The sequence below is a fragment of the Bos grunniens genome, chromosome 15 (assembly GCF_055505025.1).
Source record: "Bos grunniens cultivar Pamir isolate PY7600 chromosome 15, Bosgru_T2T1.0, whole genome shotgun sequence".
NCBI classification, from domain to species: domain Eukaryota; kingdom Metazoa; phylum Chordata; class Mammalia; order Artiodactyla; family Bovidae; genus Bos; species Bos grunniens.
The window spans coordinates 41,326,678-41,339,039 of record NC_141179.1 but is presented as its reverse complement, the minus strand read 5'-3'; the positions used below and the strand labels follow the sequence as shown (position 1 = coordinate 41,339,039).

The 12,362-nt window shown below is 34.8% G+C and overlaps 1 protein-coding gene across 6 annotated transcripts in view; it reads left to right on the top strand.

Moving 5' to 3' along the window:
• USP47 (ubiquitin specific peptidase 47) overlaps positions 1–12,362 on the top strand; it is a 105,712-nt gene that overhangs the window by 71,351 nt on the left and 21,999 nt on the right. For 3 of the 6 annotated variants that reach the window (XM_086340031.1, XM_086340029.1, XM_086340027.1), the window contains 7 exons: positions 3,436–3,531; positions 3,613–3,765; positions 6,198–6,362; positions 8,100–8,231; positions 8,664–8,740; positions 9,286–9,341; positions 11,759–11,871. In XM_086340031.1, coding sequence (XP_086196157.1) covers positions 3,436–3,531; positions 3,613–3,765; positions 6,198–6,362; positions 8,100–8,231; positions 8,664–8,740; positions 9,286–9,341; positions 11,759–11,871 — 792 coding nt within the window. Of the gene's footprint in view, positions 1–3,435; positions 3,532–3,612; positions 3,766–6,194; positions 6,363–8,099; positions 8,232–8,663; positions 8,741–9,285; positions 9,342–11,758; positions 11,872–12,362 lie in introns of all 6 variants that reach the window. The other 3 variants (XM_086340030.1, XM_086340028.1, XM_086340025.1) reach the window with 1 other exon arrangement.

Here is a 12,362-nt window from a genome sequence, read left to right as displayed (position 1 = left end):
TAAAATGAATCTGAAGAGGCGGTCATCCAAATGCAGACTTTGTTCCTGGATTTGATTCTGTACTGGATGGGGAGAAATACTGTAAAGGACATTATTAGAATAATTGACAGAATTGGAGTATGGACTGACAAATTACCAATATTAGATTTTCCTGAATTTGATTAACTCCTTTGTTTTTATAAGAATATCCTTTTTCTTAAAAAGTCCCATTGAAGATTAACGGGGAAAGCGTGTATGAACCTGCTCTCGAGTGCTTTGGAAAAACACATGATGTGAGTGTAGGTGGGAGAATGATAAAGCAGAGGTAGCAAAAGGTTAAAAGTTGGTGAGTCTGGGTAAAATGTTTAAGGGAATTTCCTGTTGTTCAAATTTTTCTCTGGTTTTTAAATTTTAAAAATTATAGCTCTGATTGTGAACTATAAGCCAGAAATCAGTACATACATATAGTTTCATAAAGTAGAATTTGAGTTATGTAATTTTCTCACTCTCCCCCTTTTTTAAAAATATATCAAGTGTTGTACTAGTTCAGTTTCCATTTGGAAAGCTCAACTGATTTTTATCAGTCTGTGTTAAGCTATAGATGTGATTGCTCTTAAAGCTTCTTTTGCTCTTATGTTTTTGAAGAATTTGCCTTTTTCATACTTAAAATATGCTCTAGAAGGGGAAAAAATCATTTTCTAAATGTGTTCTTTTCTATGACCTCCTGTAAACTACTTGAATATATGGAGAAAGGCTGGCTATTTTTGGTCTCCCTCCCCAACCCTATTAATGCTTCTTTGTGTTCTGAGGACAAAATTGGAGATGGGTGAAGTTAGAAGCTCCCAAAGAAAGGCAATGCCAAAGAATGTTCAAACTACCACACAAGTGTACTCATCTCACACGCTAGTAAAGTAATGCTGAAAATTCTCCAAGCCAGGCTTCAACAGTATGTGAACCGTGAACTTCCAGATGTTCAAGCTGGTTTTAGAAAAGGCAGAGGAACCAGAGATCAAATTGCCAACATCGGCTGGATCATGGAAAAGGCAAGAGAGTTCCAGAAAAACATCTATTTCTGCTTTATTGACTATGCCAAAGCTTTTGACTGTGTGGATCACAGTAAACTGTGGAAAATTCTTGAAGAGATGGGAATACCAGACCACCTGACCTGCCTCTTGAGAAACCTATATGCAGGTCAGGAAATAACAGTTAGAACTGGACATGGAACAACAGACTGGTTCCAAATAGGAAAAGGAGTACGTCAAGGCTGTATATTGTCACCCTGCTTATTTAACTTACATGCAGAGTACATCATGAGGAATGCTGTGCTGGAAGAAGCACAAGCTGGAATCAAGATTGCTGGGAGAAATATCAATAACCTCAGATATGCAGATGACACCACCCTTATGGCAGAAAGTGAAAAGGAACTAAAAAGCCTTTGATGAAAGTGGAGAGTGAAAAAGTTGGCTTAAAGCTCAACATTCAGAAAACAAAGATCATGGCATCTGGTCCCATCACTTCATGGGAAACAGTGGAAACAGTGTCAGACTTTATTTTTTGGGGCTCCAAAATCACTGCAGATGGTGACTGCAGCCATGAAATTAAAAGACGCTTACTCCTTGGAAGGAAAGTTATGACCAACCTAGATAGCATATTCAAAAGCAGAGACATTACTTTGCCAACAAAGGTCCGTCTAGTCAAGGTTATGGTTTTTCCTGTGGTCATGTATGGATGTGAAAGTTGGACTGTGAAGAAAGCTGAGTGCCGAAGAATTGATGCTTTTGAAGTGTGGTGTTGGAGAAGACTCTTGAGAGTCCCTTGGACTGCAAGGAAATCCAACCAGTCCATTGTGAAGGAGATCAGCCCTGGGATTTCTTTGGAAGGAATGATGCTAAAGCTAAAACTCCAGTACTTTGGCCACCTGATGCGAAGAGTTGACTCATTGGAAAAGACTCTGATGCTGGGAGAGATTGGGGGCAGGAGGAGAAGGGGACGACAGAGGATGAGATGGCTGGATGGCATCAGTGACTCGATGGACGTGAGTCTGAGTGAACTCCGGGAGTTGGTGATGGACAGGGAGGCCTGACGTGAGACATGACTGAGCGACTGAACTGAACTGAACTGAACTGATGTTAGAAGCATTTTGTATATTTTTTTGTAATTTTTTAATCTTATTCCAAAATGAGCTATACTGAGGATTATGTGAATTTTATATACTTGGTAGCTGTTTTTACACTAACTCCATTTTGCCAGATCAGGCTCACTTACCTTTTGAGGAACAACTTGTTCTATAGCAAAAAAATTTTTAAAGATATTTTGTCTTAGTGATTCACTTCTTTTTCTTTATATGTAATAAATATTGTCAAACCATGTCCTTAGACCATGTGTGAGGAATAAAGGTGATATCAAATGAAATTGTGCAATCCAACCTTATATGCTATACAGTACATGGAATTCTCCTTGCCAGAATACTGGAGTAGGTAGCTGTTTCCTTCTCCAGGGATCTTCCCAACTCAGGGATTGAACCCACATCTCCCACATTGCAGTCTGATTCTGTACCAGCTGAACCACCAGGGAAGCCCAAGAATCCTGCAGTGGTTATCTAATTTATCCCTTCTCCAGAGGATCTTCTCGACCCAGGAATCAAATTGGGATCTTCTGCATTGCAGGCAGATTGCCAGCCAAGCTACCATATATATACCAATCATATATGTTGTACTAACTGAAACTTTTTTAATTGCAAAAAGTCAATGTTGAAAAATTAAAAATTTTATACCTACTGATTCTTCAACAATATTCATACAGGTTTCTTGCTTCTGTCTTAAAGCTGTATGGAGAAAAAGAGAACCACGTGGTTCCGCTAGGTGAACAGTCCAGGAGCTCTCATACATTTTCAAGTGGAGCAGTATCTGACAAGCAGTGAGATGGCTGCACAATAGTTTTCAATCTTTCTAATTAGTACAGTGGCGAATTACTAACTGACCCTAAATGTAGTGATGAAAGAAATGATTAGATTTTTAAGTGTACAGATAATGTACACTCAGAGCACTGTGTTTTAACTGTGCAGTTTAAAATAGTCTCCTTTTATTAGAAGAATGCAGTGACGTATGCAGCTGCTTTTTTAAGTGTGGAATTACTTTTTAATCTAAAGAGTGAGGATCTGTTAGATTATTTAGCCAAAAACCACAATGTAAAGTCTATGACAATTAAGCAGAGATGACTGATGTGCAAGACCAGGAAACGTAGCACTCATACAGAATGAAATAAAGTAATTTTTTGCTGTTTTATAATGATAAAATCATTTTGTTGTTGATACTTTTTTCCCTTTTTTGCATTTGAATTCTTAATTTTCTAGCCATTCTGTTTATGAGTATTTTGGTAATTAAAATTTTTTTATATTCAGGACTTTAACGTTATAATATTTCACAATAATTATACAACAATTTGTTTTCTAACTAGGAAGAAGCATTGCATGCATTTATTCAGCCAGAGATCCTGGATGGCCCAAATCAATATTTTTGTGAACGTTGTAAGAAGAAGTGTGATGCACGAAAGGTAGATGCCATGTAGAAATTAATACTTAATTATCTGAGATAATATTCAGTATTCAGTAGATTCTCCCCACTTTTTTTTTAGGGTCTTCGGTTTTTGCATTTCCCTTATCTTCTGACCTTACAATTGAAAAGGTTTGATTTTGACTATACAACCATGCACAGGATTAAATTGAATGATCGGATGACATTTCCTGAGGAACTAGATATGAGTACATTTATTGATGTTGAGGATGAGGTAAATACTTAAAAATTATACTTCAGTTTTGATCAGAGTAACGTGATATTCTTTGAAAAGACAGGATATTAAAACTCTGAAATTATTTATTTGAGTAGATAATCTTATGTTTCATAACTTTCTCTCTTTGAAAAGCATGTTTGTTTATTTGACTCTGCTAGGTCTTAGTTGCAGCATGTGGGATCTTTGATCTTAGTTACAGCCTGAGGGATCTCTAGTTCCATCAACAGGGATCGAACCCAGGCCCCCGCAGGAGGAGCTTGAAATCTTAGCCACTGGACCACCAGTCTCTTATATTTCATAACTTGCTTAGTTATTGAAATATAGCAGTCTAGGGATGGGCTGCATTTGTGTTTCTGGTACACGATAAACAGAACAAATACAGTGTATTGAATGAACAAGCAAAATGGGTACTGTGGCCTTAAATTTCTTGTTTTGTCTTAGTGACTTTTTCAAGCATTAAGTTTTCTGGGTTCTCATTTAAGGTTTTGTTGTTGTTGTTGTTTAGTCAGTAAGTCATGTCCAACTCTTTGTGACCCCATGGACTGCAGCCTACCAGGCCCTTCTGTCCATGAGATTTTCCTGGCAAGGATACTGGAGTGGGTTGCCATTTCTTCTCCTGGGGATCTTCCCGACCCAGGGATTGAAGCCATGTCTCCTGCACTGGCAGGCGGATTCTTTACGGCTGAGCCAACAGGGAAGCCACTTAAGGTTTACCAGCTCATAAATTGGCTAGGTTATAAACCTAGATAATAAAGATATTTTTAATTAGTTTTTAAATTAAAACTTTTAAGATAAAGAATTTAAAATTAAATATAGTTTGAGAATGAGACTTTGAAGGCACAGATAATGCTAATTAATTTCTTCTACTCATTGACCTCCCCAAATTCTCTGGTTCCTCTGTCCTTATCCAGTAAAGGATTCATAATGTCCCATTCTATTCGTTTGGAAACTCCTCTGATTTAGTTATTAGGAATATGTACAGCCATTTAACATAGTTGTTAGAGAGTGATAAATCTTATTGTCAAAACTGCCATAAAGCATTTTTTTCTGATTGGAATTCATCACAGTAGTTAAAAAATGCCTTTTCCCAGAGGCTTAAAAATAATTTCAAACATGCTCAAATTTTATTTATGCTCTTAACTACTAAGACATTATTTTCTGAGCTTCACTTTCCCTGTCTGTAAAGTAAGGATGATAATTGATTTTTATAGCTTTTCTAAGAAGAGATTGTCTTACATAGAGTAAATGTTCATTGAATGGTACCTATGTCCAGGTAATATTTTGAAAGGTTTAATTTGAAATAATATCTCAAATACTTGTGCTTAAGCTAGGAAATCTATCCATAGTATACCAAACTTTCAAAGGAGATTTCCTACTTGGAGATCAGTATTAGATTGGTCTTCTTATATTCCTAATGTAGTTCTTGTAAAAGGAAGGCTTTTCCAAGAGAAAAAAACTGTGTCAGAAGGTTTGACAGGAACTTTGAGAAAGTTATAGGTCCATTTCTTGGGAGAAGAGTAGGTGTTCTAGCTTAGTTAAAAGAGGTTTTGGGAATGATCTCTTTGAACTTCGTGTAGAATTCTAAAGTTGGTTTTCATTTCCATTTTTCCTTGGACCAGACTTTATTGAAGAATGAAGACTATATGTTAGATGTAATCCTTAGAACAAAATTCTTGGTAAAAAGTTGGTACTTACTACATATTGCTTGGTTAATTCAAGAACTTCTATGCAGCGCCTTAAACATATCAAGGGCCTACATTTTAGAGAAGAGTTTTCAAACTTTGTATTTAAAATATTTAAGGAGAAGGGAGGAAGGAGTTGTTTGAGGATTTCTAGGAAGAATTCTTTAAGTTAAATTTGTCTGAAAGAGATTTAAAAATCATAAAAGCATGGAAAAGTATTATTTACTGTTGTTGCATTTCTGCCTCCTATAACTGGAGAATAACATTCTTGAGAGAGACAGTATCTTGTTTTTCTTTCTAATTGTCTGTAATACCTAGCATAGTGATAAACTGAATGGCACTTTTTGTTCAAGAAAGGAGATGGTGTTCTTTTGGGATTTGAGAACAACAGAAGCTCACTTTGGAGCTTAGGTTCTCTGCTTTTATGGTTTTTGATGAAATAAATGGTAGTTTTATACTGTTACTTTGCAACTGTAGCATAAATGAGGTTTAGTAGAATTCTGAATCAATAATTTGTTAATAGAGGATGTTAATAAGGATGTTAACAGAAATGGTTTTAAAATACACTTTTTTGTTTAAGGTCTCACTTTTTTAAGAGAAAATAAATTTGCTTAAAGTAGAATAAGTATTTTTATTAGCAATAGTGTCTTAAATTTTGCAAAAAAGTTCACAGCATATAAATTAAAAGGTTTATATTTTCCCTTTATTTGCCTTATAATTGTAAGATAATTATGTTTTATTAAGAAGTCTCCTCAGACTGAAAGTTGCACTGACAGTGGAGCCGAAAACGAAGGCAGTTGTCACAGTGATCAGATGAGCAATGATTTCTCCAATGATGACGGCGTTGATGAAGGAATCTGCCTTGAAAACAATAGCGGAACTGAAAAGATTCCAAAACCTGGACTTGAGAAGGTATTTTATAATTTGTGGTTTTTAGTTGAAAGAATAAAGTAATTGCTGAGCTGCTATTATAATTCTCTTAAAAAAATTTAATTGCTACTGTTTTTAGGCATATATAATCAAAATTAAACTTTAGGAAAAACTGCTTACAGGTGGGAGCATTGACTTCTGAGACACTGAACTGTCACTGGCCTTTGAAGTAACAGCAAGGCTCTAAATCTTATATCAGAGTTTTCTCATATAGCAAATTGAAAGCATGAGGCTAGATTTGTTAATTTAAAAAATTCTGGCTATAGAATCCTTTCTGAAACAATAAGAGAATTAATCTTTTTTAGATAGGGAACCCCTCAGTTTCCTTCCCCTGCCCTATGACAGCCCTTAAGGGACTTCAAAAAATGATATAATTCTATGGATTATAATTTAAAAACTACAAGACTGAATAATATCTAGGATAGAATTTTTTTTGTTACTAGGTCAGTGATTTTTAAGATTTTTCAAACCATTTCACATTTGTGTAATTTACTTTTTTGAGGGTAGAATTACAAATCAAATGTCTTGAGCCTGGTGTGAATAATGCATTGCCAGTCTGAAGACTGATCATGAATTCAAGTCTTACACAGTCGTATTAAATACAGGCTTTTTTAAGGCAGTGTTTAAGAATGGAGTTTCACTTGAATAAATCTGTTTTTAGACCAAGACCATTATTCTCATCACCATTACCACTACGCTTTACCTTTTAAAATTATCTGTTTCTTTCAGGGCAGATAGATGAGTGTGAATTGCTGTGATGAATAATGTAACAGATATATCATAACTTGATATAAAGATCATTGCTTTCAAACAAGAGTTGGAAAACTGTGGCTCAAGAGCTAAATCCACCCCTTGCCTGGTTTTTCTACATAGACAATTATGTCTTATCTTTTTTTTCCCTTTGTCTTGTTCCACTGGATAGGAATTCCCATACTGTGTTGAATAGGAATGGTGAGAGAAGACACTCTTGCCTTATTATTCCCAGTCTCAGGAGGAAAGTATTCAGTCTCTCATCATTAAGTATGATATTGGCTTTTTCATAGGTTTTATGGGTTTTTTGTAGATGTTCTTTATCAATTTGAGGATGTTCTCTCTTCCTAGTTAGTTGAGAGTCTTTGTCATGGATGGGTTTGGATTTTGCCAAATGCTGTTCTGGATTCAATTGATTATGATCATATAATTTGTCTGCTTTAGCCTGGTTTACATTGGTTGATTTTCTAATGTTGAACCAGCTTTGCATACCTGAGAGACATCAAATCAATAGATTAGTGTATTACAGATACTACATAAATACATTAGAAGATGGTTAAAAAAAAAAAAAAAAAGATGTTCAAAATCAACTTAAATTTTTAAAAATGTTAGTTGAAATGTATTGATTTTGATGTGCATATCAGAATAGTCTCATGTTAAGCATCTGCTTCTAAAATTTCAGACTATTTTCTTCTTTTTACATAAATATATAAATTTATATCTCAGTTATGCACTGTTCTAAAGGTTATAGCATAATTAAAATGTGAAAGAATATGTCAAATGAAACTGGTGGTATATAAAATTATGTGGTGAATTACCATTTAATGATCTTGGAGAAAAGTTGATTTGCCATAAATAAATAGCAACAACCAACATATTACCTCACTGTGTTTTAGTAGAGAATAAGAAATATACAAATTACGGTTTTGTGTTTCTCCTCTGCTCTGAGTTACTTTTTTTTTTCCTTAGAATTCCTTGATCTATGAGCTCTTCTCCGTTATGGTTCATTCAGGGAGTGCTGCTGGTGGCCATTATTATGCTTGCATAAAGTCTTTCAGTGATGAGCAATGGTACAGCTTCAATGATCAACATGTCAGCAGGGTAAGGAGGAATTTTTTAAGATTATTATTCTGAAAGACAGGAGTAGGGATGTTTCTCATCAGTAGAAGGGTTTATTAAAAATGGGAGACAGTCTGTCCAGTGAAGCATTTTAAGACACATACCTAATCAGTCTTTTGTTTTTGTTTTCAGTAAATTTCCTTTGTTTATTGTTATCTCCTTGTTTTGTTTTATTTTGAACTTGTTGAGTGTTGTAGAGATAGATTCCCAATTTTCTTCTTGGCTTGAGCCTTCATGTGGGCTGCCTATTTAAGAGGACTAGAAATGACTGACCGTTAGTAGCCACTGGTTATGATTACATTTTGAGAAATGGTATCTGTGTGGTCTATTTAACTCTGAGGTTGAAACTTGAGTTCATATTGACATAAAGGTGTTAGATGGTACCAAAAAAGTAAGTACTGTAACAACTTTTAGATAACACAAGAGGACATTAAGAAAACACACGGTGGATCTTCAGGAAGCAGAGGATATTACTCCAGTGCTTTTGCAAGGTAAATAACTTCCTGGTTTTACTGTTCATAAATTAGAATTACAAGCTTTTCAACATTTTATGCACTAAAAAGATTTAACCCAGGGGTCAACAAGCTGTAACCTATGGGCCAGATTCAGCCTGCCTACAGTTTTTGAAAATAGTTTTATTGAAACACCACCATGCTCGTTGGTTTAAATACAGTATGTTCATCTTTTCCCACCACAATAGCAGAGTTGCCCACAAAGCCTATGGCTTTTACCATCTGGCCCTTTTCCGTAAAAAAAATTTGCTGCCTACTGGCTTAACTGAAGCAGTCATTCAGGGACAAAGGTTTTTTGAAGATTTTACTGTATTACCAAGAGAAGACAGAGGATTTTCTCATAAATGTGTCAAAGTAGTCTTTTTTCCTAGAATGTTTAAATCTGAACCTGTTCAAGACTACATTATTTTTAATTGTTTGAAACAATGAAAAAACTTCTATTTAAAGTAAAAATTTGATGCTAGGAAATGGAATCTTTACAGTCAACTTTTTGTCCCCATTAATCATTTTTATGTTTTTACTAGCTCCACAAATGCATATATGCTGATATATAGATTGAAGGACCCAGCAAGAAATGCAAGTATGTTGACATATAGTTACTTGATTTTTGTCTGTGTTTTAAACAAGTTTTTTTTTTTTTTTTTGCAAGCTTTATATACCCAGATAACTACTTTTAAATGATAGGACTTTAAATTTTTTATGTGTAGAGAATTAATTATAAAGATAGTTTTGAGGTAATATTAACTGGTAAAAGCATTTGGGAAAAAGTTGAACTTTTCTTTGTAACCACTAAGAGACAAAACTTAACTTACTCTGCATTATGCACATTGGATATATTTATTTCCAGTAAGATTGTATTCTGTATAGTTTGGTGCAGTGATGACGGTCCCTGATCTGTGTAGCCGTCATAACTCACAATTTGCATGTCCCAGAGGAAATTATTTATTTAACTTTTCTAAGTCTTACTTTCCACATATGTGAAATGGGGATGTTATAGGGGTTTTTTTTTAGTATTTTATAGCATTGTTATAGAAAATTGAGATAAAATTTTAAGCATTTAATTTCATACTAGAGTTAAATATCTTTGCTTATTTGCTTAAAAAGCAAGTAAAATTTTAAGAGTCGAGTACGCATCCTTTATATTTTTAATTTTATTAAGAATCTTAAAAATAATACTGTGTACAAAGCATGTGGATTTGCCTTTCTTTTTTCCTTTTGTAATTGCTACTTTAAAAAATTACAGTTCTTATGTTTTCTTGCTAACTCTGATCTTGACAGAAACAGTATTTGCAGATAGGTGTATGATGTGTGTGTGTGTGTACATAGAGATATATAGACAGGTGATATGTCTGCTCATATTTTCACAATTAGTATAATTATTGTCTTTGATTTCAACATATTTCCTTTGTTTAGAAATTGCCATACTATAAGTAAGTCTTTTAAGCAGTCTAATTAATGTTTTTGTTTACATTTTCATGAACCCTCATGAGATTGTGAATTCAGTTGTTGCAAGGCCTAGGACTTATTTATCTTTTCACCAATGATATGATTCAGGGACTGCTGTATAGGGGTTGTTCAATAATTTACAATGTAATTATAAGAAAGAGAAAAAAGAAATTACAATGAGAACTCATTTCAGAATAGAGATTTCAGAGTAAAAGTGTTCATTTTCACTTTACACATAAAGAAACTATACCCAGAGAGTGACTTGTCCAAGGTCGTAACTGTCCGGAGGGAGGACCAGGATTATAGTTTGTGTCTTCTGTGGCCCTCAGTATCCCATGTGTTTTCAGTAGTGCAATAATTCAGCTTTCTTTTATCTGCTCCCCCAACTCTAGTTTTGTGATAAAGCACCAGGGGGCACTGTATGTATAATGCAGAATGTTTTTTAAATTAGAGCTTATTTCTAAAAACAGTGGATTTTTACCTTCCAAAGAGGAGTGATTTTTTTTTAATCATAAATTGTTCTCCCTTTTTAATGCCCAGCAATCATTGGCTTTATTAAACAGTGTCATAATCTCATACTGTCACTTCTAACACTTTGAGTTACATTTGAAGTTCTTTGATTAGAAGGCAGCTGGGAACTTCCCTGATGACACAGTGGGTAGGAATCCACCTGCCATGGCAGGGGTCATGGGTTCGCTCCCTGGTCTGGGAAGATTGCACCTGTCAAGAGCGACTAAGCTTGTGTGCCACAACTATTGCGCCTACACTCACATATTGCAACTACTCAGCCTGCGCACGTGCTGCCACTACTGAAGCCCGTGCACCTAGAGCCTGTGTTTGCAACAGGAGAAGCTGCCACAACGAGGAGGCCATGCACCACGAGAAAGAGTAGGCCCTGTTCGCCACAACTAGAGAAAGCCCACGCGAAAAGTGAAGACCCAGTGCAGCCAAAAATAAATAAATAACAATAAAAAAAAGAATGGTGCCTCCCTTACTAAAGAAGGCAGCTAAAAGACTGCTGTGAGAACAAAGGAAAGATGATCATATTAGTGAATAATAATAAAATAAATACCATTTGTAGTAAAGTGTATCAACAGTATTTATTACATTTCATTTTATCCCAGATAATAACTCTTTGTGGTAGGTGCTATTAATAAGCTGAGAAAAACCAAGGTTTGGAGAAGTAAACCTGCCCAAGGTTGCACAATTTCGTGATAGCACTATTTGAAATCAAAAGTGCTTTTATTTTCAAGTTTAAGGGAGGCTTTTTCACTCCAAAAATCTTCATTTACCTGCTAGAGTTGTCAGGAGCCAAGAGGTATATAGGTAAAGATCGGCTTTTTTGAAGCCTAACCATGTGTCATCATTAACTACCTCTTCACCGTTGTCTGGGAGGAGTTTGTGTTCCACGTTGAAAGACTGCTGTAATTGAAGTAAATTTTAATAACAGCTGTAGTAGAAGTATATTCTCTGGAAATATAGTAGAACAAAATTGTATAAAGGAAGCTCAGTCTCTGTGGCACTGTTTTACCCTGTTTTTACTGTTAATAGAATTTCTAGAAGTAGATGAGTATCCAGAACATATTAAAAACTTGGTGCAGAGAGAGAGAGAATTGGAAGAACAAGAAAAGAGGCAACGAGAAATTGAGCGCAATACATGCAAGGTTGGATTTCCTAATTTACTTTTAATTAAAAAGTGCTATTAAACTTTGCTTAACTGCGTTTCTCAAAACTTACTCATTGAGTTGTGTAATCATTAAGCAATGTAACCAACTATATTACTGAGGTAAAGTGATTTTATTTTATGCATAAAAAACCAGTAATGTAGTGATAATAGTGCTGGTAAGGTTACAATGAGATGAACTTTGTAACATTCTTCTACAAGAATAAATTTATAAAACTTTCTGTCTGATATTTGCATTACATTTATCAAGAGCCTTAAAGCGAATTTATATTCTTTCATATGATTCTCTTAAAAAATATCATCTAATGAAATAATTACAGTGCAGTAAAAACTTTGACTACCACGGCATACTCCACAGTATTTTCCAAATTAGGGAAAAATTGGAAACAACTTGAATGTATATCAGTAGGAGAGTGATTTCATAAATTGTGATACATGCTTATAAAGAAACATATAGTTGTTAAAATGAAT